This window comes from Theobroma cacao, chromosome 5, assembly GCF_000208745.1.
Source record: "Theobroma cacao cultivar B97-61/B2 chromosome 5, Criollo_cocoa_genome_V2, whole genome shotgun sequence".
Classification (NCBI taxonomy): domain Eukaryota; kingdom Viridiplantae; phylum Streptophyta; class Magnoliopsida; order Malvales; family Malvaceae; genus Theobroma; species Theobroma cacao.
In genome coordinates this window covers 275847-299126 of record NC_030854.1, presented here as the reverse complement: position 1 = coordinate 299126, position 23280 = coordinate 275847, and the positions used below count along the sequence as shown (strand labels likewise).

General features: G+C 37.6%; 4 protein-coding genes across 5 annotated transcripts; 2 read left to right on the top strand and 2 right to left on the bottom strand.

Annotated features, from left to right (window-relative positions):
- Window positions 5–1874, bottom strand: LOC18597450 (macrophage migration inhibitory factor homolog). The gene is made up of 2 exons (XM_007026498.2): window positions 1554–1874; window positions 5–399 (listed from the first exon to the last, which is right to left on the bottom strand). The coding sequence occupies exons 1-2, from the start codon at window positions 1662–1664 to the stop codon at window positions 172–174; spliced, it is 339 nt and encodes a 112-aa protein (XP_007026560.1). The 5' UTR covers window positions 1665–1874; the 3' UTR covers window positions 5–171.
- Window positions 4258–9574, top strand: LOC18597449 (protein SIEL). The gene is made up of 8 exons (XM_007026495.2): window positions 4258–5072; window positions 5184–5264; window positions 5440–5664; window positions 6081–6272; window positions 6599–6739; window positions 6890–6979; window positions 7745–8277; window positions 8599–9574. The coding sequence occupies exons 1-8, from the start codon at window positions 4428–4430 to the stop codon at window positions 9521–9523; spliced, it is 2832 nt and encodes a 943-aa protein (XP_007026557.2). The 5' UTR covers window positions 4258–4427; the 3' UTR covers window positions 9524–9574.
- On the bottom strand, window positions 9656–15039 carry LOC18597448. 2 transcript variants are annotated; one of them, XM_018121776.1, is made up of 12 exons: window positions 14702–15039; window positions 13857–14032; window positions 13478–13659; window positions 12706–13386; window positions 12489–12566; window positions 11780–11942; window positions 11618–11683; window positions 11335–11534; window positions 10804–10880; window positions 10528–10629; window positions 10008–10194; window positions 9656–9921 (listed from the first exon to the last, which is right to left on the bottom strand). In XM_018121776.1, the coding sequence occupies exons 2-12, from the start codon at window positions 14029–14031 to the stop codon at window positions 9826–9828; spliced, it is 2007 nt and encodes a 668-aa protein (XP_017977265.1). In that variant the 5' UTR covers window position 14032; window positions 14702–15039; the 3' UTR covers window positions 9656–9825. The 2 variants fall into 2 exon arrangements, with proteins under 2 accessions (XP_017977265.1, XP_017977264.1); XM_018121775.1 differs by having other exon boundaries at window positions 11618–11942.
- Window positions 20286–22608, top strand: LOC18597447 (patellin-6). Its single transcript, XM_007026493.2, has 4 exons — window positions 20286–21311; window positions 21410–21534; window positions 21869–22010; window positions 22168–22608. Exons 1-4 carry the CDS (start codon window positions 20571–20573, stop codon window positions 22426–22428), a joined length of 1269 nt encoding a protein of 422 aa, XP_007026555.1. The 5' UTR covers window positions 20286–20570; the 3' UTR covers window positions 22429–22608.

The window sequence follows — 23280 nt, the reverse complement described above, 5'->3', positions numbered from 1 at the left end:
CATATAAATCACAAATGCAAATCCTCTGTCAAAGTGAGAATGGCTCTCCTCTTGTCAAAGTTTATACAATTTGTTTGTGGACAAGTCGGATTTAATACTTCCATCAATAAGCGTTTAGAATGATACAGAAACTGAAAGCTACTCTAATTTATTGGTAACATGATTAAGGAATTATATTTTGGAGATCTTAAGGCCTGCCGTTGTATCATAGACTTTGAGAAAAAACCGTGTTCTGGGGATAGACAACATGTTCTCTAAAATGGTGCCCAGAGTTGCAATCAACTTCCTCTTGACCTCTCTGTTAATGCCGCCCATTGAAACCACCTCGGCGTACGCAGCTGGGTCCTTGTTCCCGTTGAACGATATGGCCACTGATCCTTTGAGAATGACCATCACGAACTGCATGGAAATTAGAAGAAATGAAGATGAAACCAAGGTCTGAATTCGAATGTAACAGAGCAAACTTAATGATCATCAGCTACAGCAAGCCTGCAATAGTCAAATAAAATGTTTTTCTTTTGGCCTGTCCACGTCGGCTTGGCAAGCGTTATTGCTAGTTTTATGGTGCCACAGAACACATGCAAGTTGTGAAACAAAATAAAAGACACAGGATTGGTGTAAAACAAATGGGACATGGCATTGAGTATTTGGCATCCAACATCCAAGTAGAGACATTGCATCGTAGATGCGCGGGGCACCCAGTTTTACCCGTTTTTATGCTTGGTTTCTTTCTTTTTTGTCTTAAAAAGTTTAATGGAATCCCACTTATGACCACTTTTTTCTGAACGTCACAAAGTAAACGTGTGTTGCAGGCTTGTATCAGATCTGGTTTATGCTTTCATGGGGACCAGCTCTCCAATTGTTGTACGTCTATAACTCCAAGTGACCACTTAGTTATACAGATGACATGTTACAGTTCCTTGACCCAAACATCAACTAGGTAAATGGTAGGTTATCAAAGTTGTAGCATGGTTTCACCAATGTTTCAGACAAGCTTCTCATTTTGCCGCCGACATCAATATTTAATCCAAATACCAGTGGAAAAACCGGAAAGGCTGTTTTTGGACAAGTTTCAGATCTGCTCAGACCTTCTGCATATGATTAACACAGAATGACAGAAGTCCACAGAAATTGAAATGCATGCAATTCGAAGCTATCCTGCACATCAGTTTCATATATGTGATAACCCCTGTTGCAAAATTACTCCAAAGTCATCTTTTAGTATCAAATTAAAGCTTGTTCTGACTTGAAATCTGGGTTACTTAGCGGCTGGCTTCTCCTGAATTGATTATTTATCAACAATGTTGAAAAGTCAGGTGATGAACTTATCCAAAACAGTAGAATCCTGTACCCTTTTTCTCTTTGGACATATCCTACAGATACGAGCATCCAAAACATACACACAATACCCATATCAGTAACAGGGAAGTTTTCCAATAAAAAAACCTGAACATCGAAAGTAATCCTCGTGGTTTGGAAAAGGAAAAGCAGGATACAGAACGAAAAAAGAAAAACATAATCTAATGATCTAAGAGAGCAGGGGAAGAGTTTACATTTTCAGGTTTTCCGATGATGGAAGCGACGGCTTTGGTGGTTTCGGAGAAGATAGGACCCGTGTCGACCTCGTCCAAGTTGAGGTTCGTTGAGATGTAAAGGCAAGGCATCTTCCTTCCCCTTCTGAGCAGAATTATGATTGCCTTTTTATGCAGGCAGCACTCACCTACAAGGTTTCGACAATTTTTCGTGGCTTATCCAAACAAGCAGCTTCACCTATATATAGCCAATTTTGCCTAGGACATGATATTACTTTAATACTTTATCTTCAGGTAATGGAATCCTCTGTCTCACCTATGTAGTCCCACCCGTACATGATGTTCTTTTCATAATTCTAAATCGCATGTTCAATTATTGGATTTAAAGTTTCAAGATCAAAACTTTTATTAATAAAGTAAAACTATAAAATAAATATTAAACAAGATACTAAATGATTCGATTTTATACAAAATTAAATATATCAACCCACAAAAAATTGTATGGTCTAACCATTCTCATCTAGTTAGATGACCATGACTAGGCTTCCATTTTGACTAAGATGCTACTAATTTTATATATTTTCATGTAATTAGTGGGAAAAATCTATTGGACTAAGACTTTGAAGTAGACCCTAAATGGATGCATGGTCTATAATTATAAACAAACTTTATTTTCTAATATTCTCCTTGTGTATTTGAAGATTCAAAGAGCAAACAAAATAGGAGAACATAGCTTATGAGATGAATTATATAATCTTATTCAAAAAGGTAGTTATAGTTTGAATTCTTCCCATCACAAAAAATGGAATGAAAATTCTAGATACCAATTGAGTTTCAATACCAAATCATGGGTGTACTTATTCAATATTGATGATAATGCTTTAATTTATTTCGATAATACGAATAAATCGAGCTCGAAACTTGAATAATTCACAAAAATACAAAAAACCCATTAAAGAGAAGGTAAATTGTATTTAATTTATTTAATAAAATTATCAAAATACTTTTGATTTAACCTGAATTTATTTATTAATATGCAAAAATAATAATATAAAACTATATATAAAGTGGTTTAAGTCGGCCGCATCAGTTTGTCGAAAGAATGAGTACTTTGAATTGACTGTCTATTATATTAGTCACGTGATAAAAAAAATATCTAATAATAAAAACTATAAACAAATAACAACTTGGGGCTTGAAAAAGACCCATGGGTTGGGTTCAGCCACTAGGCACCTCAACTCGGGCGTGCTTTAGCTGACCCTAACCTTTTTGAGGACGCGCATGGACCATGGTCCATGGTTTCATCTTTCATGGAACACCAATTCACCAATGACTCCACTTTTCTATTTCGTTTTTTTTTTTAACATTCAATAAAATAAAGAAAATGAGATAAAAAATAAATTTTTAAATTAATACATTAATATAAATTTAATACAAAATTTCTTAACTCTGGTAATTCTAAATTCTCTCGAAAGTCATATAAACTCGAGTCAAACTTCGAGATAATTACATTTTTTTTATGTAAATTAGGAGATGTTAATTTTTAAAAAATGGAATTTATTTTTTTATGAGTAAAAATCTACCAAGTAGATGTACCCTATACTTTTAATTGCAATGGAAATTATTGAATAATGGTTGGTGGAATATACTTTTCTAAGTGGTAGGCTCAACAGTCTACATTCTACAACCACTCCCATTTATTTTTAGCTTGAATTGAATTCTCACTTTCTAAAGTTTCTACTTTTTCATTGTTTTTCTATACTTAGTTAAATGAATAACCTTAGGCACATGCCAACATAAATAGTAGCACAACCACTAACTTTATTTTATTTCATAAATTAAAACTACAAAAAAAAAATAATTTAACATCATATGGCAACGAAAATTTAAGTCATATGTTCTTCGTGCTGTATCTGATAAAAAATTTAAATTATCTAGTCATATTTATTTTATTTTAATATATTTAATCATCACATTGAAAATGACAATGTAACAAAAATTATGTTTTTATGACATGATCAATTGTATATTTGGACTTCGAAACCATAAAAAAATATATTAGAATTTGTTTTGTTCGAAGTTGACTTACTTATAAATGATTTTTAAACTTGCCCTGTTCTCGATCAAGCGAATCAATTATTTTTTTGATAATATAAAATACTATTTTTAAAAGAAATCAAAGTATTTTTAATTTAGAAAAAACTAAAATTTTAAAAAATAAAATTGGAAAATGTAGTGGCATATCAATTATTCTTGATTTCCTTCTAACTTGACTCTATGCCATATGGTATTGTAAGTTGATTTTTCTTATTCATTCTTTTTTAATATTTCTCTTGGTTTAAAATTTTTATTTTTTTAATTACTCTTATCATATTTTTCTGCCTTATTTGTTATTCTTCCTTGTAATTTAAAACATTTCAATGAATATAATAATAATTTTTGCTTATTTTACTTCCAAAAATAAAATGGAAAAATGTATTTCAATATAAAAAATTCCATAATTTTCCAAAAGATAAAAGTAAAGGGGAATAAATGTATTACACCATAAAATAAAAGTAATTAAGTAATTATATTAGAATTAGTTTTGTATTTTAATGATCACTCATTCATTTTAATTAATTATTATTATTATTATCATTATAACTATAATTTTTACTTTTTTATCATTTAGAAAGTAAAAAAAAATTACTGCTAGTAATAAATATAAGAAAAATTGGCCGAAAAATAAATATGAGAAAAATGCTGCAATCTAGGCGGGAAACGAAAGTCCGTTGGGCTTTGGTACGTCGATTTCGGAAAGGCAAACCGGAAAATTCCCGGTAATTTTCCCGAATTCAAAATCCTTTTCCATGGTTGGAGAGCTGAGCGTAGGAGTTCAGTTCACCATAGTTTGCGATGGAGCAGCTCGTGATGAACTCAATCGAACAATCCCTCGACAATAATCAACCGCTCTCTTTTCAAACCCTAGCTTCTATCAGATCCCTCGTTATCAACCCCAGTACCTCCGATTCCACGCTCTCCTCAGTCCTCAACGCCCTAACTCGCTCTCTTCAACTCTCTCGCGACTCCGTCTTCCTCCACCACGTCGTTAAGCTCCTCACCGACCTCTCCTCTCGCTGCCCACACCTATCCCCTGTTGCCATTGATTTGCTCCGTTCCAACTCGCTCTTCACCTCCTCCGATTCGCCTCGCCTCGTTGGTGAGTCACTCTCCGCACTCGTTTCACTCACTTCATCCCAAAACGACGTTGACGATGCTCGCTTCGTGTCGCTCTGCCTCAGTCCTTCTGTTTCCGTACGGCTATGGCTACTGAGGAATGCGGAGAAGTTTGCAGTGAGGGATTCGGTGTTATTAGCTGTGTTTTTAGGGTTTACAAGGGACCCGTATCCGTATGTGAGGAAAGCAGCTTTGGATGGATTGGTAAAATTATGTGAGAAGGGTGATTTTGATGATCATGATGTTGCTCAGGGATGCTATTTCCGTGCTGTTGAGCTGCTTTGCGACGCAGAGGATTGTGTCAGATCTCCAGCAGTTCGTGCAGTAAGATTCTCTGTTCTAGCTTCTTTGTTAGTTTACGATGCGCTTGATAATTAATTGTGAATTAGTACAATTTCTGATTTATCTCTCTTGTCTAATTGTTTTTAAATTTAGGTCTGTGGTTGGGGTAAAATGATTGTTGTATCCACTGAAGAGCGGAACAAACAAGACTTGGCAGATGCAGTATTTATCCAGGTATTTTAGAAAAGAAAAAAGAAACATTAAATTGGAATTGATGTTTGATTTAGTAGCAATATGTAGTGCATGATTATGTTGGGTAGTGTAATTTTAATTCATGTCAACTCTAAATATATGGCATTTTAGGCGTTTTCCCCCCTCTTATTTGCTTTTCTGAACATATTGCTTGCAGCTCTGCTGTATGGTAAGAGATATGAGTATGGAGGTAAGGCTTGAAGCCTTTGATGCTCTTGGGAAGATAGGACTTGTATCTGAAGATATCTTGCTACAAACCGTGTCTAAGAAAGTCCTAGGGATGAACAAAGAAAAAATTTACAAACCAATTGAAGGGCTTGAAATTTCAGCTTCTGGTGCTGCTGGAGCTTTTGTACATGGGCTTGAGGATGAGTTCTCTGAGGTAACTTTTGCTGATTTTGTAGTTATGCTTGGTCTTATTACTTGTATGATTGTTTTGTGTTAGAGAGAGTGGTATTCTGTTTCGACTTTCGGCCTTTTTGGATCAAGTTGCTCATGTCCATATCTTAACAGTTTGCCAGCACTTTGAGGGTGCAGCTTGGCATGGTTCTTCCAGTTTTATGTACCAATATATTGACTGAGAATGCGTTTAATTTTGTATATGATTAAATTAGTTAGGAGCATCAGTTTGATGGGGTAGACACATAAAATAGAGAACAACAATATTATGACAGCCATGCATAGAAATGTGGTCCACACTTTTACTTATCTGAAGTTAGGCCAGGTCTCTGCAGTTCAAAGGCAATTTCCCCCTTGGCATGGCTTTTGTTTATGATGCTGTCTGTGCTTAATCTGAAGGTACGAATGTCTGCCTGTTACTCTTTGCGTACGCTCACTGTCTTCTCTTTGCGATTTGCTGGTGAAGCCTTAAACCTGTTGATGGACATGCTGAATGATGATTCGACGGTTGTCAGGCTACAAGCTCTGGGTACCATGCATCACATGGCAATCAGCAATAATCTAAAAGTTGAAGAAATACACATGCACAGGGTAGGTTTTTTTTCTTTTCTTTTTGCACACATAAATTTATCAATCCTCACCTCTTAACAGTTGTCCCATTCAAGGCAGTTAATTTAATATGCAAGTTGCTTTTTGAGTTATAACGAAGAACTTCTGTCATTTATGTTTCTCTCCTAGTCTCTCTCTTTCTCTTGGTGAAGCCATGACATTTGTAAAATTGCTGTTCTTTCGAAGGAGTTTTGACTCCGTTTCTTGTTAGGTTATGGTACATAACTATATAATTCTTTCTCTATACAGGTTTCTCCTGTTTAAATGATAGACTTCATATTAACCATCATTTTTGCCTGATTTGGCAGTTTCTGGGCACCCTTTTTGACAGCAGTTCTGCCATAAGATTTGTGACAAGGAAAATACTCAAATTAGCAAAGCTGCCAAAGTTGGGGTTGTTTAAATTGTGTATTGATGGCCTTCTTGGAAATTTGGAGACATATCCAGAGGTTGTTTCTCCTTTTTTCAGTTTGTAACATCAAGTGGCTTTATGGGCTGCATCTTTTATTTTTTTCAGTTTGTGTATTACTTGATTCCCAGCAGCTATGTCTATCTGTTGTTGCTTTTCTTTTCCACTTATTTGTTTAAGTTGTTTCCAGGATGAAGTTGATGTCTTCTCCGTTTTGTTTCATATTGGGAGAAATCATGGGAAGTTCACAGTTTGCATGATTGAGGAGGTTTCTTCAGAGGTTAGCTTGGTTTTAAATATACTTTTTTGTGTATTGCGTCTACTTTGATGGGCTTACCTGCTCAACTGTAAGAGTAATGGTAGCATTAAAATAATATGAGCAAGCTTTCTTAATTAAAATTTTTTAGAATTAACATGCTTATTAGGAATACTTATTTAGGATTTTAGATTTGCAGACAGTTATTGTTGGTTTCCTTTCTTTACATGTTGTTAGTGGCATTAGTTGTCAGTTTAATTCCTTGTTCAGTTATGTTTTTCTCTTTTGTACTTGAGCTTTAAGAAGCCAAGATATTTTCTATGAAAATGAAACTCCATTCAGCCTCTGTTTTGCTGATATTCTTATCCTAAGCCTTTTCTAAATTTTTATCCCTTTCTTTCTTGATTTCTTTACCAAATTTATATAGTGAGAATTCACATATCTTCCGAATGATGCATCAGTTGTTTTTTTGTGCATAGAAGTTTATGTTGAGTGTTGCTAGTACGTTTGGGCAGAATTGACCAATTATTAAATAATTTCAGGCCCCTAACAAACAAAACTTTTCTAAAATAACAAATTAAGAAATACACGTGCATTCATGCTGAATTCAATAAAGGAAGTTAACAAAGCAGTTAAGCAATGTGGGCATGTCAATATTGCTCTTATGTTGGGCATCCCCCCACTATTTGTTATCTTTGTTCTTTTCTCTCCAAGTTTGCCATGTAAGTACTTGTCAGATCAAATGACATTGATTTTTGAATCTGTTTACCCTCTTATTTTTTGCTTCAGCTGGAGCCAGCTTTTGGAGGCAAATTGGGCTTTGATAGTACAAGAGTAGCAGCATTTCTAGTGCTGGCCATCTCAGTTCCACTGTCACATGAAAAGGATGCTCGTGGTGTTCCACCTAGAATATTCTCTTATGCAGTAACATGGCTGGGGAGAATCTCTCATGCTTTAAGTGATCTTATGAGCCAAGAAACGCTTTTGGCTTATTTATCTGAGTGCAGTAGATCCTCTATCATTTCTCTTGCTGACTTTAAAATAAAAGATGCATTGCCAACAGTGGAAGGTGATATGCCATCTCATCTCTGTTCTGATGTTGGTAGTCCTGTCAGAATTCCCTTGTGGCAACAAGATGGAGAGACCTCCGACCATCATCATACGAAATTGTGGAGTTTAGGGAAGTCAGCTACTCATGCAGAATATGAGCTGGGGGAGCATGATGAATTAAGAAAGTCTTTAAATCTTATCTTTAGAAAGGTTAAGGACTTGTGGCCATTGGTACAATTAGGCTGCACAAATGAAGCATTGAAGGCTATAAGGTAAGTAATGTATTTAATTATTTGTCATTCCTTTATGCATTTTATTACCATATATGACCCAGAGTTTGGTGTCTACTGATAAGCAACCCCTTCCTGCCTTTTCAATAATGTTGTTTTATGGAATGCAGTTCTGTTTTGTGATATAAATTATACTTTAGTGGTCTGTACAAGATATTAAACATTAAACATGTGGAATTATCTATCTCCTTCACGTGCAGGACCAAATTAATGATACATTTTGTGAGAACCAATATCATTAGTTGTGTCATCTTGGACTATCCATGTACCATGAGTTTGTTTTCTTATCTTTGGCTCAAACAGGGCATGTAAGGAAGAAGTGGCATCATATACCGCAGAGTCCCCGGGATCTGCTGGTGCTGTAGCATTTACACTGCAGTATCTCCGAATTACAAAATTGCTTGTTGCAGTATGGGAGCACCTTATGCTAACAAAAAAGCTTAATCCTTATGGCGTGGGAAAATTAGAGCTTCTATTAGCAAAATTAGACAGGAGGCTCAGGGAAATCAACAATAGGTTCATCGGCTTGTCCAAAGGAGAGGAGTTGCAAATCATGGACCTGATAGTTGTGGCTTGTCTTTTGAGGTTGTCCAAAGTCGAGATCTGCTGTTATGAAACTGCCATGAAAAAGTTGTCTTCTACAATTTCCCATGTAGAATTTCTCCACAAGGAGGGATCTATTGAACCATCTCATTTTATGGTTGAAGTCAAGAAATCATTACATGAAGTTGGCTCATCAATTGGTGGTAATACCTGTAAGCCACTTCTCTTCAAGAAGTTAGTCGACTCCTTCTCTTTTGAGCAGTTTGTGTTATGTGCAAGTCCCAGGTACCTAAATGCAGAACTGGAAGTTCCTGGTAATGATTCTGAAAGTCCTCTTCCTTTTATCTCAGGAATCCCTGCTTCTATACCACTTGTGATCACTTTGCATAACATTTCGAGTGATAACAAGCTGTGGCTTAGGATAAGTATGAGTGAGGAGTCAACTCAGTTTGTATTTTTAGATTTGAACCTAATCAGAGGCAATAATGAGGTTAGAAAATTCACCTTTGTGGCTCCCTTCTATCTAACCCCAAAAGCAGTTTCCTTTACTTTGCGGGTTTCTATAGGAATGGAATGCATGGGAGAGACTCTTCATCTGGTCAAAACCTTCGGGGGTCCTAAATGTGAGCTAACATATCTTTCCCCCGAGAAAGAGATTTTTCTTTGTAAGAGCACTAAATGTTGAGTAAATCAAATTTTTCTTTTCTTATTATTACTTTGGCATGACATTTATTAAGGTACACACCATATGCTAGGACCAATATATTGCTAGCTTGAAGTTTGATGATAGTATGGGTTATAGATAATAATGACAATATGAGAAATAACTATGAAATTGATTACGAGATTGTATTTCCGCATTATAACAAAAAACATTTGTTGCTTTCATCCCATAGGCTTACAAAAAACTTAGCTGAGATGAAGGTTTCATCGGTGGCCAGCGAAACTATTATGTAAGCTTCCACCTCTCAATCCATGTCTATACGTTTATGACTTCAAAGCAATAGCTGATAAGAAGCACCTTTTCCCAACAGCCTTGGTGGTTTTCAATTCCCATCCCTGGCCCTCCTTGAAACATTCCACCTGTTAACAACATTTCAGTAAATTAAAAACACAAAGCAGTAACTGATACACCTATATAATGAATGGGATGTAGAAAAGGAACATACAGAGTCTACGATGTCTTCACCAGCTCTCAGGCCACCAATAACATATATTGATCCTTTTACCACAGTAGCAGCTGCATATCCCCTGGCTTGGTTAATTGGTTCCCCACTCATCCATGATCCGAGTCGCGGATCAAATATTTCAACGCTTGGAACCATTTTAGTACCATCAAAACCACCGATAGCATATCTATCAAAGGAAGCATTTCTTGTTAAGAAGATAATTTTTCACTTCTTTATTGCATTTTCGGATAATTAGGGTTAATAACCAGAGACGTGTGTATGCTATGCGACCCTTCTGATCACATCAAGGAAGCTGATTACTTACTAATCCGAGTTCTCTTGAAAGAACAGGAAAAATGTTACTTTCAAGGCAGAGCATAACCCTGGACATGTTTAAGGTACCATATGTGCAATCTTCCGGATTTGTATTTGGCACAATTGAGCATTTTGTCTTGCACATCCACAAACAGAGCCATCTCTCACACTGCCATATGAAAATAATGACAAGAAAAAAGCTTACAGTTTTTCATCCAAAACAGCCAGAGAGTGGCAGCCCCTCTTTGTGCTCATGCTTGCAATTTTGGTCCATGAATGCTCTCTGGGGTCAAATCTTTCAGCAGACCTGATGCAGTAGGAAATTTTAGTTAACTCTGAATGTTCATGGCTTGGGTGAATGGGTCCACAAACTAATTCATGAATATGCTAATGAGTTCATGAAAGCAACCGTGTGTGAATGTTTACATATGTATGACAACCCATGAAGAAAAACCGAAAACAAAATGGCATCACAACTTACTTCAGGTAATCATTCCCATCATATCCACCAGTAGCATAAATTGCGCCATTAAGTTCCACAGCAGCAAGAGCAAATCGCTGCAAAACCAAGTTCGGGTAAAATTTAGCACTAATAACTTATACATAAGTGATGCATGTTATAAAAGAGTTGCATAATTCAAGGATGCTGAAAGCATACATGCAAGAATATATATACACAACACATGCAAGGTGCATAAATTCCAAACAGAGGCACATCATGCCCCAAAAACCGGATAAAGGATGACTCCTCACTTCCTTTAATCAACCAAATAATAAACCCACTATTAACCTTATTATTTCTTTTAATGGGAGATATTAATCAGAAACTAGGGGCATCCCTAGTCCTGAAATTGAAATTTTAGTACTTTAAGTTATTATTTCCTACTTGAAGGACATTCTTCAAACATATGCATATTACCTCTCTCAACACAGGGACCAGATAATCTGTTTTTTCTATGCTGGGAAAATGTCAAAACCTTAACCAAAAGGAAAAGTCAAGCACAACATTCACCTTTTGTAGCATTGACCGTGTGTTGATCCATCGTCCAAGAATTGAGTCAAGCATTTCAACATCTGCAAAGCTTTGAACCCCATTCCCACCACCGATTGCAAATATTTTTCCATCCAATGCAGCTCCAGCTAAACTTCCCTTCTTCTCCTTTAGGGAAGGGCAGCGCGTCCACTCATCACTTGAGGGGCTATATGATTCAACTTCACAAAAACATAACAGACACATGAGACAAAAGAAAAAATTTAGTTAGAAGAACAAATAGGAATTTAGGACAAGCTAATACCTGTATCATACCATGAATAACCATCTCCACCACCAAAAACATACAGCTCACCATTCAACTGTGCAGCTGAAGCATATGAACGAACAGAACTCATGGGGTGAACAGATTTTATCACATCTTGAGATGGGAAATAAGAATCTAATGCTGATAACCATGATTCACCATCATATCCTCCCACTAAAAATATTGACTCAGTAGGATCCAATTGCAGCTCCTCAGAAGGCTCAATTGCCTTTCCATTAACATGTTCAACAGAATGATTGGACAAGGATTCCAACATCAGACAACGATCTCTTAGTTTTTGAATTTCCATTTCTGCTGCAACCTGAAAGGCCAGAGTTATAGGTACTATCCATTGCACTGATTGGAAATAAAAACAAGCTCTACATGCACAATTTTCTGTTACTATTATAGATACAGACTACTTCCCTTCCTGCAACAAGCTTGGTAAAAGCAGCTTTCGTTTCAACATGTAGAGTGGATTTCTAGGGCATTAATTCAATTTAACATTATACCTTATCTAAATGTATTCCTTAATATGCTTCAACCTAATACAGTCAAGAATACTTTTGGTCCATGTGAATATAGATTAAAAGTCAGAATGTTTCATTATTCTTAAATCCATCATCCTATGAGGTATTGTAGAAGATGGATCAATCAACACAGAAAATAGCAGCAAAAATAAGAGCCAGCAAAGCCAGAATATAAAAAGCCCACAGCCAGAGTAATAAGAAGAATTTTAGTGAAAGTTCTAGTTTCTTGAAAGCTTAAAACAATGGTTTTGCTCTTCCAATTGTTTCTTATATTATAAATCTTGTCAGACAAGAAAAGGAAAGGAAAGAGAGAAAAAGCGGTACGGTGTAATTTGTACCAGTTTTTGCTCCATCTGAATCATCTTCATGGATTGTTCTGCTTTAAATGCCCTGAGCTCTTCCATCCCTTGAATCAACTACAAAATAAATAGATAAACAAATGAGAGCAGAACGTTTTCTTATTTTAATTTTTTTTTCCAAAAAAAGGACCAAATCTAACAGAATCCTTCCCGCTTCTCTGTAAAACATATCTGAACAATAGAGCTTCTCAAACACCTGAGCTATGACAGATTGACATTGAGATGAAGAACAGGCACCATCTTCATTCTCTGGCACCAAATCCATTTGCTCCCTTGAAGAAACACTATCTTCAAAGTGTGTCCCTTTCAGAACAGTCGAATCTTCCACATTATCCATCAAAGAAACATCTTGGTCTTTGCGTTTTTGAGCTAGTTCTTTTAGTTTAATCAATATAAAGTCTTTCTCATCTTGTCCTGTTGTCTTTGCATCTACATGAGCTTCCAGAGAATCAAAAAGAGTAAAATCTGTAGAATCTGATTTTCCACTTGATTGACTAAAATGCTCAACCTCTTGAGCTGGGGGCTTAAATCCTTCATCTGCTACTTTTATTTCATCGAAATAAACATCTGTATCTGATTTTTTTCTTGAGTGATTAGAATGCTCCATCTCTGGAACAAGTTGTCTAAAACCTTCACCTTCCCCATTTGTGCCAGTTGAAGGAAGAGCTTGGAAGATATTTCTCCACTTTGCCATATTATGATGTAGATAAGTGCTTGGAGAAACAGCTAAAGAAGCTAATAAGGACATCAATTTACTTGTTTGAGTATGGTCTAGCTCAAACCAGAAATGATTACGGCAGTAGTAATTGTCTGCAATAATAGGTCTAAATTGTTCTTCGAGCAGTGGTTGGCAGTGTAGTCGAATGCGAATCTGAACCTTTAATTCAGAAAACCAAAATATCAGCAATAGATGGAAGCAAAGTAAAAAAAAAAGAGAGATTAAACATGAAGGAACATTATAGGAATACTTGTGCAGGATATTGCGTTTTCTCTGAACCATCAGTAGTCCATCCATATGGGTTAATGTTCATCTGACCACGGCTGGCAGCCTCAAAGATTCCATGTAGTTTCCGGTCAGTGTAGTTGAACAGAAACAATGGCAATCCCGGATCGATGTTTTTCACAAATGAAAAGTGTTGTGCTGGTAAGCCTGATAAAAATCAAACCAACAGTTACCATGGCACTCAAAAGTTCATTCTGAAAAAAAAGGAAGCCAAAGAAACTAATCTATCTGTAAATGTTCTTAACCAAAAGGAAACCCAATTTAATGGGATTGGGAAGGGAACACAAACAGGTAACTGAAAAACAAGTGGAGGAAAAAATGCAACTGAAATGGTGATGGCACACCAAAAAGCTGTTTGAATAGACATTCTTTGAAGGTGCTATCCTTGCAACCGAATATGACACCACCAAGCTGACTCTTCCTCAGATTTCTAGCAGCCACATTGCTGTTCGTCAGGTTTGGAGTATAAGGTGCATTTCCATTAACAAGGAATGTCTGCGGCTTCCTCCCCGTTCCCATTCTGTGATACAAAAATCCAAATATGAATTAGAAAAAGGAAAAGCTTTTCTGATCAGGGATTATTGACAGTTCAAATCACACATATGAAAAAGACAATGTTAACTATACCCCACTGTCACTAATGCTATTAAGCAAAGTTCACACTATAACCATGGCTTCTACATGCTGATATCAGCAAATTCCTAATGATTAAAATGATGAGACAATACATGAAGCACAGAAACCTCAAGCAAAGGGCTATAATTAATCCAAGAAACAATCTTTAATCACCAAAATGAAGGAAAAAGTAAAAATTTCTCAACTTTCGTGCACAATATATAACCTTTACAATTTCATTAAGAAACAGGTGCAAATTCATTAAGCACAATGTAAGAAAAAGTGGTGGAATTTAGAGAGCCAGAACACACTTCAGAAGCAAGCTTAACAAACATGATAGCAATCTACTTAAAAACAAAGAGCAAACAAGAATCGGATAAATCACTTAATCCACTAAAAGCAGCGAAAATGAAAAAAAGAAAAAAAATAGCAATCATCGGGTTTGGGACTCTAGAAAGCAAAAGGAAGAGCGAGTTCATCGTGTTCATCAAACCGATTAATCACATTCTCGATACAAGCTTACAAGAAACAAAAAAAATGGAAGCTTTGAAGCAAAAAGGAGAGAGAATCGTACAGTGGGGAGTAAAGTTTGAGTGTGACGGTAGGTTTGGTTTGCAGCAAAACACAAACTGAAAGGCTTCGCAGAGAAGGCTCTCTCACACAAAGCGCGAAACAAGAAATGTCTGCTTTAACAAAACAAAAATGCCCATCACCCACTGCCCCAGTTATCCTTTCTTAAAGCAATTGCACATCGACTGCTCATTTTACCACATGCCATGCCATTTGTCAAATAAGGTAAATACTTCTAGTGCTTTCCTTCTTTGCTCTTCTAGGGAAAGAGTAGTTGTTGCATTAGAATTGGGCAAGTAAATTGGAAGTAAAGAGGAAATGAAATACACCCATTTGAGAAAGTTGTTTTCTTTTTACCTTCATGCCTGAGGCGTGAAGGAAAACACACTTGGCCTTTACTGATTCTAGACAATAAATTGAATTCTGGATGACAAGTCCAACCCAGTTCTTGGTTTGGATGGTGGGCATCTTTGAGATCAATTGAACTCCAAGGCCAGATAGAGGTTTATGTTGCCTTCTTCCATGGTCAATGGATCAGCCCACGGACAGCAGAACAATAAGCCCTTCGGCTCTGATCCCAGTGTCCCATATAATGAATTTTGGCCCAAAACTTCCCAGGACAAGATTCCTACCGGTAAGCATAGTAATAAATACCGGCATAGCCATGGACTCAATCCACTGACTCAGGTACATATGCCTCTTCGCTTATGAGAAGGGGAGCTTCTCACAGCCCTGGATTCGAGTTTCAGGAACTTGCAATTTCAAGGGTTTTACTTCCAAAAGCAAAAGATCAATAAACATACAATGAATATCAATTTTGCCTGCAATGCACCAGACTATAGGGGAAGTTTTGGTCCTGGGAATAAGTAGGACTTGTCAATCATGTTCCTTTCAATAAAGTTACCAGATACTTGGAATTTGCTCTTGTATTCATGCTTATGCAGCGTGTATCAATAATTTCATGGTACATTATTTGCAAAATAAGTGAACTCAATCTGGTTTGTTTTTTTGGGCTGTTAGTCCAGGAGTAGAGAGAAAGAGGCAGCTTGTTCATTTGTAACAGGTTTCTCCTGCTTCTTTGGTTAATAAAATACTACCAGTTGTCCAAAAAAACAGAGAAAGAAGCAGAAATGAGCTGATAGTTCGTATTTTCCATTTCAGAACGTTGAGGAACTTTTCAAACATGGTGTTGTTGAGATATTCCATCCCATTAGCTTAAAAAATGACAAAAAGGGTTCTGCTTATTTCATATCACAAAATTCTCAGTCCTCCTGACCCAGGGTATGGTGATAAAAACTAGACATTAGAAAAGCACCTCGATTCGCCTTCCTTTTCATGCAAACAGGTAGATGAGTCGTGCAAATATCTGAACCCTCTATGAACTCTTCCAAGAAGCCAGGCTCCAGCTACTGAAAAGTTGCTGCAAAGGTCATGTGCATGTGGGTCTAAAGAACTTCTTACCGCAGTCCATCACTCAATCAACAGTTTGTTACGTACATATATTTACCGAAGCACTCAAGTTCCAATCTCCAGTTAGCCAAAAGTTTGTGAGCTAGGGGAGCTGTTCTGTGCCTGCATTTTTCTAGAACAAGCATGGTCATCTTGATAATGTTCTGTTCCAGTACTTCTTTTTATTATTATTATTATTACTTTGGGCTGTAAAACAGTGCTAGTAAAACCATAACCGTAAGTAACAAAAGATCAGCCATGTTTTTCAGGATATTTTCACATTCAAACACGGAACCCTTAGCAGTTAGCAGGTTCTTAATTTGATGATACTGTACCAGTACAAGTTTGAATTACTTTTATCTGCTCTTCTCAGACCGTCCTTGACAGTTTTCAACAAGACCAAGAAGTCGAGGGCTCAGTTCTATTCACACATGCAGGCATGCTTGGCAATTGCTGATTATAGCAACAAGGATAGAAGGACAGCATTCGTGTTGGACAGTTGTATTTTGGCTTCTTAGCAGTATAGGTCGTATCAGTAGGTTTTTTTTTTGGTTTTCCTTCTAAAGAAGGTAGTTTAGCATACTAGTTCATGCTTTTTGAGCTTGGATTTACTCCCAAAAACATTGCAGATCAATAATCTGATAAACCTTTGGGTGGTTGGAGAGCAATTAAATCATGCATTTCAATACATTCTTTGAGTAAACAGTAAAGAGATTCAAATAACTGGCATCAAACTTCAAGCTTGACAAGCCCTATAGCTACCTATTTCCCGTCCTAAGGCCATCACCTGCAACTTTTGCTTGGAGAAAATTAGGGTCAGTTCTAATTAATGTCTTTGACTAACTAGCTTGAATTCTGATAGTGTGTTCTTTTGTCCAATTATCAATAATAGCCCGTATGTCAAACCACAATCCTTGTTCGGGCGAGGCAGGCCGCACCCTAACAGAAAGTAGGACAAGGTGGTCGCCTGGCTAAGTACAAAGGGCCATATCTGTTTAAAACTTTGCATCGCTCAGGAAAAAAAAGAGAATAGGAGTACTAGTACTCAAACCTTCTGGTCGTGGAGCAAGGTCCAGACTCCAAACGCCAAAGAGATGAAAGCATAAGAGTCCAGTTACTAAAATGGGAAAGAAACATGTGGAAAAATGTTTTTCCACTGAAAAAATAAAAAAGATTTCGATTCCCGTATTAAAACAGTAACCACTGGCCCAAAAACAATCTACAGTAGTAATGATGATTTAAACTAAAGCCAAAACCAATTCATGGGAGAAGAACTTTCCGTAAAGAGTAGGCAACAGTATCATATTACCAACCTTGAAAAGCGAAGCCTGACTANCAAAAGAGAGGTCATTTCTCCCCTCCAACGTTATTATGTTTATCATAATAACCCCCAATTATTATATTGACTTTGAACGAATTGAGTTTTGCACTGTCTAGCCAATCAGTTGTTCGTTAGGTTGCACTAAACGTTTAAATTTGGAGTGATTGCCAACCTTTCATGCGCCTTTTTGGCACTATTTTTGGTTGTCATCCACCATAATTAAGCCAATTGCGTGCATTGTCTTGTTGGTCCTGTCACCTGTGGCCCTGTAGCCCTGTGTCCAGCAGGTGAAAGACAAAGCAAAACACAGTAACATTCCCATTCTACAACACCACACCAAGAAGGTGGATCTTTATCAAATGCTTCAAAATCACGTACACAGTTTTTTTTTTTCTTTCTTTCTTTCTTTTCATGTATGAACTTTGAAAGTTTCTGATCCTGTATGAGCTGTAATCCTCATTTATTTTTGGGTCTAGTTGTTCATGGTGGGACATATAAAAGTGTTAAAGACGACATTCTTGAAAGAATAACAAGCAGACTGCTGCTTAATTTTCCCGTGATTGAGGAAGGATTTCAGCTTGCAATCTTGTTTTAAATCTTAGTTTATACCAAATGATATTTGATTAATAAGTTGGAAAGCTGTGAGCATGTCCAAACATAGATGAACAGGAAAATGAATTGTTGCTGTAAGGCATGTGCAATCTGAAAAAGATTTAGGTAGAGGTAGAGAGACACTTTCTTTTGATGTTGGACGGTGAAATATAATTTGATGTCTCTCTACAGCAGCAGCAGATGTCCACGTTAGGCATGCCTTTAGAGTTTTAACATTGAAATCTGTGATGATTTATCATAATTAAACAAGGAAACTAATGGTTCATCCAGTCCAGGGAAAGAAAAATTGGGACACTGCTAACCTTTTTGGGACCCTGATGATTAAAGGGTATTTAATGGAGTTCATTTTTGGGTGCAGAAGTCAAAAGTGGCATGGTCCATAACAAGGAAAAAAGTAAAAGGACGAAGGATTACTTGATTATTTTGAATTTAACGACAGCTTTTCTCGAGTTCCCATGTTTATGTGGCCTTAAACTTAGCTGCTCGCCGTACTTTAAATCTGGCCTTTTCTCTAGATTTAAGCTTTTCAAGGGCAACAAACATAGTGCAATGGCCATGGATGCACACAGTTTACGTTAACTGGATGCTTTTACTGGTAATATTTTTCCCGAGTAGATTCAGTGGAAATTTCTCTGAATTCCTTTGAACATTTTCCTGATGTTTCTTCCCCAAAGTGAATGGGAAAGTGAGAACTTTTCTCCCCCAAACTGACTATCAAGAAGAGACTCAATAGAATAATAGACCCACATCTTCACCAGAAAATGAATAATGGTCTAAAGACAAGCATACTGTGACACATGCTAAGCTACCTCTATACTTAGCTCCTGGTATACATTCCTGTGAAGGGGGGAAAGAGCAGTTTGTGGGAGGGAAAATGGCCAAGTATGCCAAGTACAACACTCTAGCTTTTCGCAGCCTTTGCTTGGGTTTTGGCTGAAAGAGACAAAGATGATGTTGCGGGAGGACCCAAACCTTCATGAGTAATTGCATGGATACACAAAAATTTGAGCCAATGCTTATCGAAAATGAAAAGAAATAAAAACAGCTGTTGTCTGAAGGAGAATGACAGGACGACATAGCATGGGGCCAATCATTTTCAACATCTAGATTTGAAGCATCAATGATGAAATAAACTGATCTGAAAATGATATTTCAGACCTGACCCAAAATTTGTTTTTCACCGTATCATTTCAAGAGAGTAGATTCGAGTGGGAGGGAGAGATCAGGCAAACTCCTGGAGAACACAAAACATTTTTGTTTATCTGTTCATTGATCCTTGGGGGCCTGCCTGAATACTTCGAACCTGTCATTGCCAGAAGTACCATCTCATTAATTCATTTTCATCGGAATCACTGCTAGACAATTCGTATTCAAAAGGAAATGTTTGAACAAATCTGGATACCAGAAGAAATTGGAGAACAATAAGGATTTGGGCCAAGTTTAGAAGATAGGAAAAGCAAAATCCTTCCCAGAAATCATTAGCAAGAAGAAAAAAGACAGAGGTTAAAACAGAGATTGATTAGCCTCTTCTCCATTCTAGGACCACCCTGACCAGAAAGCACTCAGTTAAGGACAGAAACAATTCATTTCCATTTGTTTAGCTTTCATTAATCAGATTAATTACCATTAGCTTAGGATTTACGTTCTCCCACTCCATAATTATAGCCACAAGGATCTGCTTGAAACCCCCACTCGCTTCTCTTTCTTTTCGTTTTTTCTACCTATTGGGCTGTTTTGCCTGGAAAAGGAGAAAAAAAACCTGTCTTCGAGTGAGAACAAAAGAACTGCTGGAGCCCGAAATTCGAGCTTTGAAGAAAAGGGGTCCCACAAAGACGAGAAAGATGAGGGGAGAAAAAAGCTGGTTCCACGGGACCCAGTGGAAGACCAACTAAATCCCGTGCCCCCCTCCCCTGAATTCCTCAATAATTATCACCATCTATGCAAGCCACCGCTTTAGGCCTTTAGCCTTTCTCTCTCTGTTATCCGTACCTGCCACTTCACTCACTCACTCAGCGACTTAACTCGGCTCAGCTCAGCCCAGTTCAGCGCGTGAGCATCACTCTCTACACTCCAAAAGGATTTCAAAATTGGGCTGCTTTTTGCTCTGTTTTTAAGCGGCTAGCTTTTGTAAGTTGAAAAACCAAAATCGCGGCTCCTTGTCAAGGTGTTTTGATTTTTCTTTTTCGGGGGTGGTGAGAAGTTTCTCTCTCTCTGTAAAAAAGCTTGTTTCTTTTCTCTAGTCTCCTTTGTCTCTTGTAACCCTCTTCTAGTTTGGTCCTTGGTGTGTGCAGCAGTGCATTAGTCACTCTCTCTCTGCCTGAAACGCACAGAGACATCCCCAAAATTAGTGCTCTTCTTCTCCTGATCCTCAACTCCTTCTTCGTTAAACTTGTAGCTATACTACTTCCTTATATATCAGACAAATCCTTGTAAAAGTCCTGCAATTTTTACAGAGATTCCATCCAGGTCTCACACGTAACTTCCCCATTCAATGGAGAAATCACCCTCACCCATCCCCATTCCTGAGAAAACCCCTCCACAGGACCTGCCAGAGGCGTCTCCAAAGCCTTACAAGAAAAGCTTTGTTACTACACTAATGGAAGCCGCAACACTCCGCTCTCCTTCTTTCAAGGAAGACACCTACTTTATCTCCCAGTTGAAGTCTTCTGAGAAGAAGGCGTTGCAAGAGCTGAAGGATAAGCTCATGGCTTCTTATGGCCCTGACGGGGAATGCGCCATGTGGGGAATCCCTCTTCTTGGTGGAGATGAAAAGGCTGATGTCATTTTGTTGAAGTTCTTGCGAGCTAGGGACTTCAGGGTCTCGGATTCGCTTCACATGCTCGAAAAGTGTCTTGCTTGGCGGAAAGAGTTCTCCGCAGACAATGTTGCGGAGGAGGACTTAGGTTTCAAGGAGCTTGAAGGAGTGGTCGCTTATATGCATGGCTATGATAGGGAAGGGCACCCTGTTTGCTACAATGCTTATGGGGTTTTTAGAGACAAAGATATGTATGAGAGAATTTTTGGTGACGAAGAGAAGCTGAAGAAGTTTCTGAGATGGAGAGTTCAAGTTCTGGAAAGAGGAATAAATCTTCTGCATTTCAAGCCTGGCGGGATCAACTCTATTATTCAGGTGACTGATCTCAAAGACATGCCCAAAAGAGAGCTTAGGGTTGCTTCAAATCAGATCCTCTCTCTCTTTCAAGATAACTACCCTGAAATGGTGGCTCGAAAGGTAATCAATTCTTAAATGAATGGTTGTCTCTTCTCTGCAAACTTTATTGACGTTGCTTTAACTCTCTGTTATATCTTTTGGCTGCCTTTTGGGTTTAGATTTTCATCAATGTCCCATGGTACTTCAGTTTGCTGTACTCAATGTTCAGTCCATTTCTAACTCAGCGAACTAAGAGCAAGTTCGTGATCTCCAGAGAAGGAAATGCAGCAGAGTCGCTATACAAGTGAGTCTTGTTGGCTACAAATAGCTCTTTACATTCTTTGCTAGTACTTTTTAGTCCCCTGTATTTTCCTCTGTTATAAATGCTGCAGCTTCACTTTTTGAGAAACATGATGTAGAATCTTCTTTGGTTTATTCTAAGTCTAGTATATTTCCTTGTTTTTCCATCAGTTTAAAGTTTTGAAATTACCTTTTATTTCCTCCTCTACTCTCTTTGGTTTTCACTTTTTTTTGTCCAGTTTCTCCATTTTTGTTTCTTTTCATAGGGCTGTTCCAATTTACCATAAAATAATTCATATTCTAGCTCTTCTAAAATATGAGTACTTTTTTTTGGTTAGATTTATAAGGCCTGAAGATGTTCCAGTACAGTATGGTGGATTGAGTCGACTCAACGATTTGCAGAACGGTCCACCTAAACCAGCCTCCGAGTTCACTGTCAAGGGAGGAGAGAAAGTGAACATTCAAATTGAAGGGATTGAGGTCAATTTCCGTTTGCCCTTTATTAATTTTGATTTCCTCGGTCCATTTCATATGCAAATTTGTGATTAAAGAAAGACTTTCATAATCTCTTTTAAGAGTCTAAAACTTAGTGATGGTAACTAGGGTTAGTTGGTACTTAATCTTGTCGGTGATTCAGGCTGGTGCAACCATAACGTGGGACCTTGTAGTGGGGGGCTGGGACTTGGAATACAGTGCAGAGTTCGTGCCCAATGCGGAGGGTAGCTACACCATTGCAGTGGAAAAGCCAAGGAAATTGAGCCCATCAGAAGAGGCCATTCACAACTTCTTCACATCAAGGGAAGCTGGCAAAATGGTACTTTCTGTGGATAATTCTGCTTCCAGGCGAAAAAAGGTTGCTGCTTATCGTTATATTGTGCGCAAATCAGCCCTGGTGTAGCTTTTCAATAAGGGAGTTTGTAAGAGTATTTGCCTTAATTTTTGTTTTATTTTGATCCTTTTTTCCTTCTTTCCCTTTTAGGGGTTTAATCAGTGATTGTGAACTTTCTTTCCCTCAAGTCTACTTTTGATAGTACTAAATTGCTAATGTGATGTATAAATATGGAGTTGTTATTGTCATTTTATGGCTTAATGTATACTTAATAGAAGAAGCAGTTTAACTTTCGCTTAAAAAGAATCCTTACCTGTTCTTCACAGCAGAAAAAGAAAAAGACATCATCCGCTCTCATAAAAGAAGGGGGGTCTGGAGACTTGAGACAAAGCTTTCTGCTTTGTCTGGTAGCCTGTTGATCCTTGGAAAAAGGGTTTTTGCTAACAGCTCGCTGAGTTCAATCCATATAGTGAAGAGAGAGATTTCTTTGCTTTGTGTCTGAAAGGGATTTTGCTTGTGGTCACAATCTTCTGTTGCTTTCCTGTGGACTCTTTTTGTGTTCTGATGTTTGGGGCTGCTTAGGTTTGGATCTGTCAAAGGACTCAACCAAAACCAAGTTTTACTGTGTAGGTAGAGACTGGACTTTGGGGACTGGGGGGCTTTGCCTAGGAGTGAGTTGGAAGGATGTGAAATGTTGGTGATGAGATGACAATTCAGGTAAAGAGTGTGTGAGTGGTCACGGGTGGTCTGAGCTCAAACGCGCACATAATGTTGAAAGAGAAGAGAGCGTATGGGTAATCTGATGGTCTGGTGAAGTGATGATGACTGTGTCCTCTGTTTCATTAGGTACGGGTCTTTTCTTTGTTTATCTCCCTCTCTTACTTAACATCCACGCAATCCATCTTCAGAACCTAGAGACAG

Excerpts from the sequence above, each read along its gene's own strand:
- LOC18597450 (XM_007026498.2), bottom strand. The coding sequence starts at position 1,664 with ATGCCTTGCCTTTACATCTCAACGAACCTCAACTTGGACGAGGTCGAC. Across the intron at positions 400-1,553 it reads TCATCGGAAAACCTGAAAAT|TTCGTGATGGTCATTCTCAA; the intron begins GTAAACTCTTCC and ends ATTTCCATGCAG.
- LOC18597449 (XM_007026495.2), top strand. The coding sequence starts at position 4,428 with ATGGAGCAGCTCGTGATGAACTCAATCGAACAATCCCTCGACAATAAT. Across the intron at positions 5,665-6,080 it reads TTGAGGATGAGTTCTCTGAG|GTACGAATGTCTGCCTGTTA; the intron begins GTAACTTTTGCT and ends CTTAATCTGAAG. Across the intron at positions 8,278-8,598 it reads GAAGCATTGAAGGCTATAAG|GGCATGTAAGGAAGAAGTGG; the intron begins GTAAGTAATGTA and ends TGGCTCAAACAG.
- LOC18597448 (XM_018121775.1), bottom strand. The coding sequence starts at position 14,031 with ATGGGAACGGGGAGGAAGCCGCAGACATTCCTTGTTAATGGAAATGCA. Across the intron at positions 13,660-13,856 it reads TCTATTCAAACAGCTTTTTG|GCTTACCAGCACAACACTTT; the intron begins GTGTGCCATCAC and ends GATTTTTATCAG. Across the intron at positions 10,195-10,527 it reads GCTGTTTTGGATGAAAAACT|ATATGCTATCGGTGGTTTTG; the intron begins GTAAGCTTTTTT and ends TTCCTTTGATAG.
- LOC18597447 (XM_007026493.2), top strand. The coding sequence starts at position 20,571 with ATGGAGAAATCACCCTCACCCATCCCCATTCCTGAGAAAACCCCTCCA. Across the intron at positions 21,312-21,409 it reads CTGAAATGGTGGCTCGAAAG|ATTTTCATCAATGTCCCATG; the intron begins GTAATCAATTCT and ends TTTTGGGTTTAG. Across the intron at positions 21,535-21,868 it reads GCAGCAGAGTCGCTATACAA|ATTTATAAGGCCTGAAGATG; the intron begins GTGAGTCTTGTT and ends TTTTTTGGTTAG.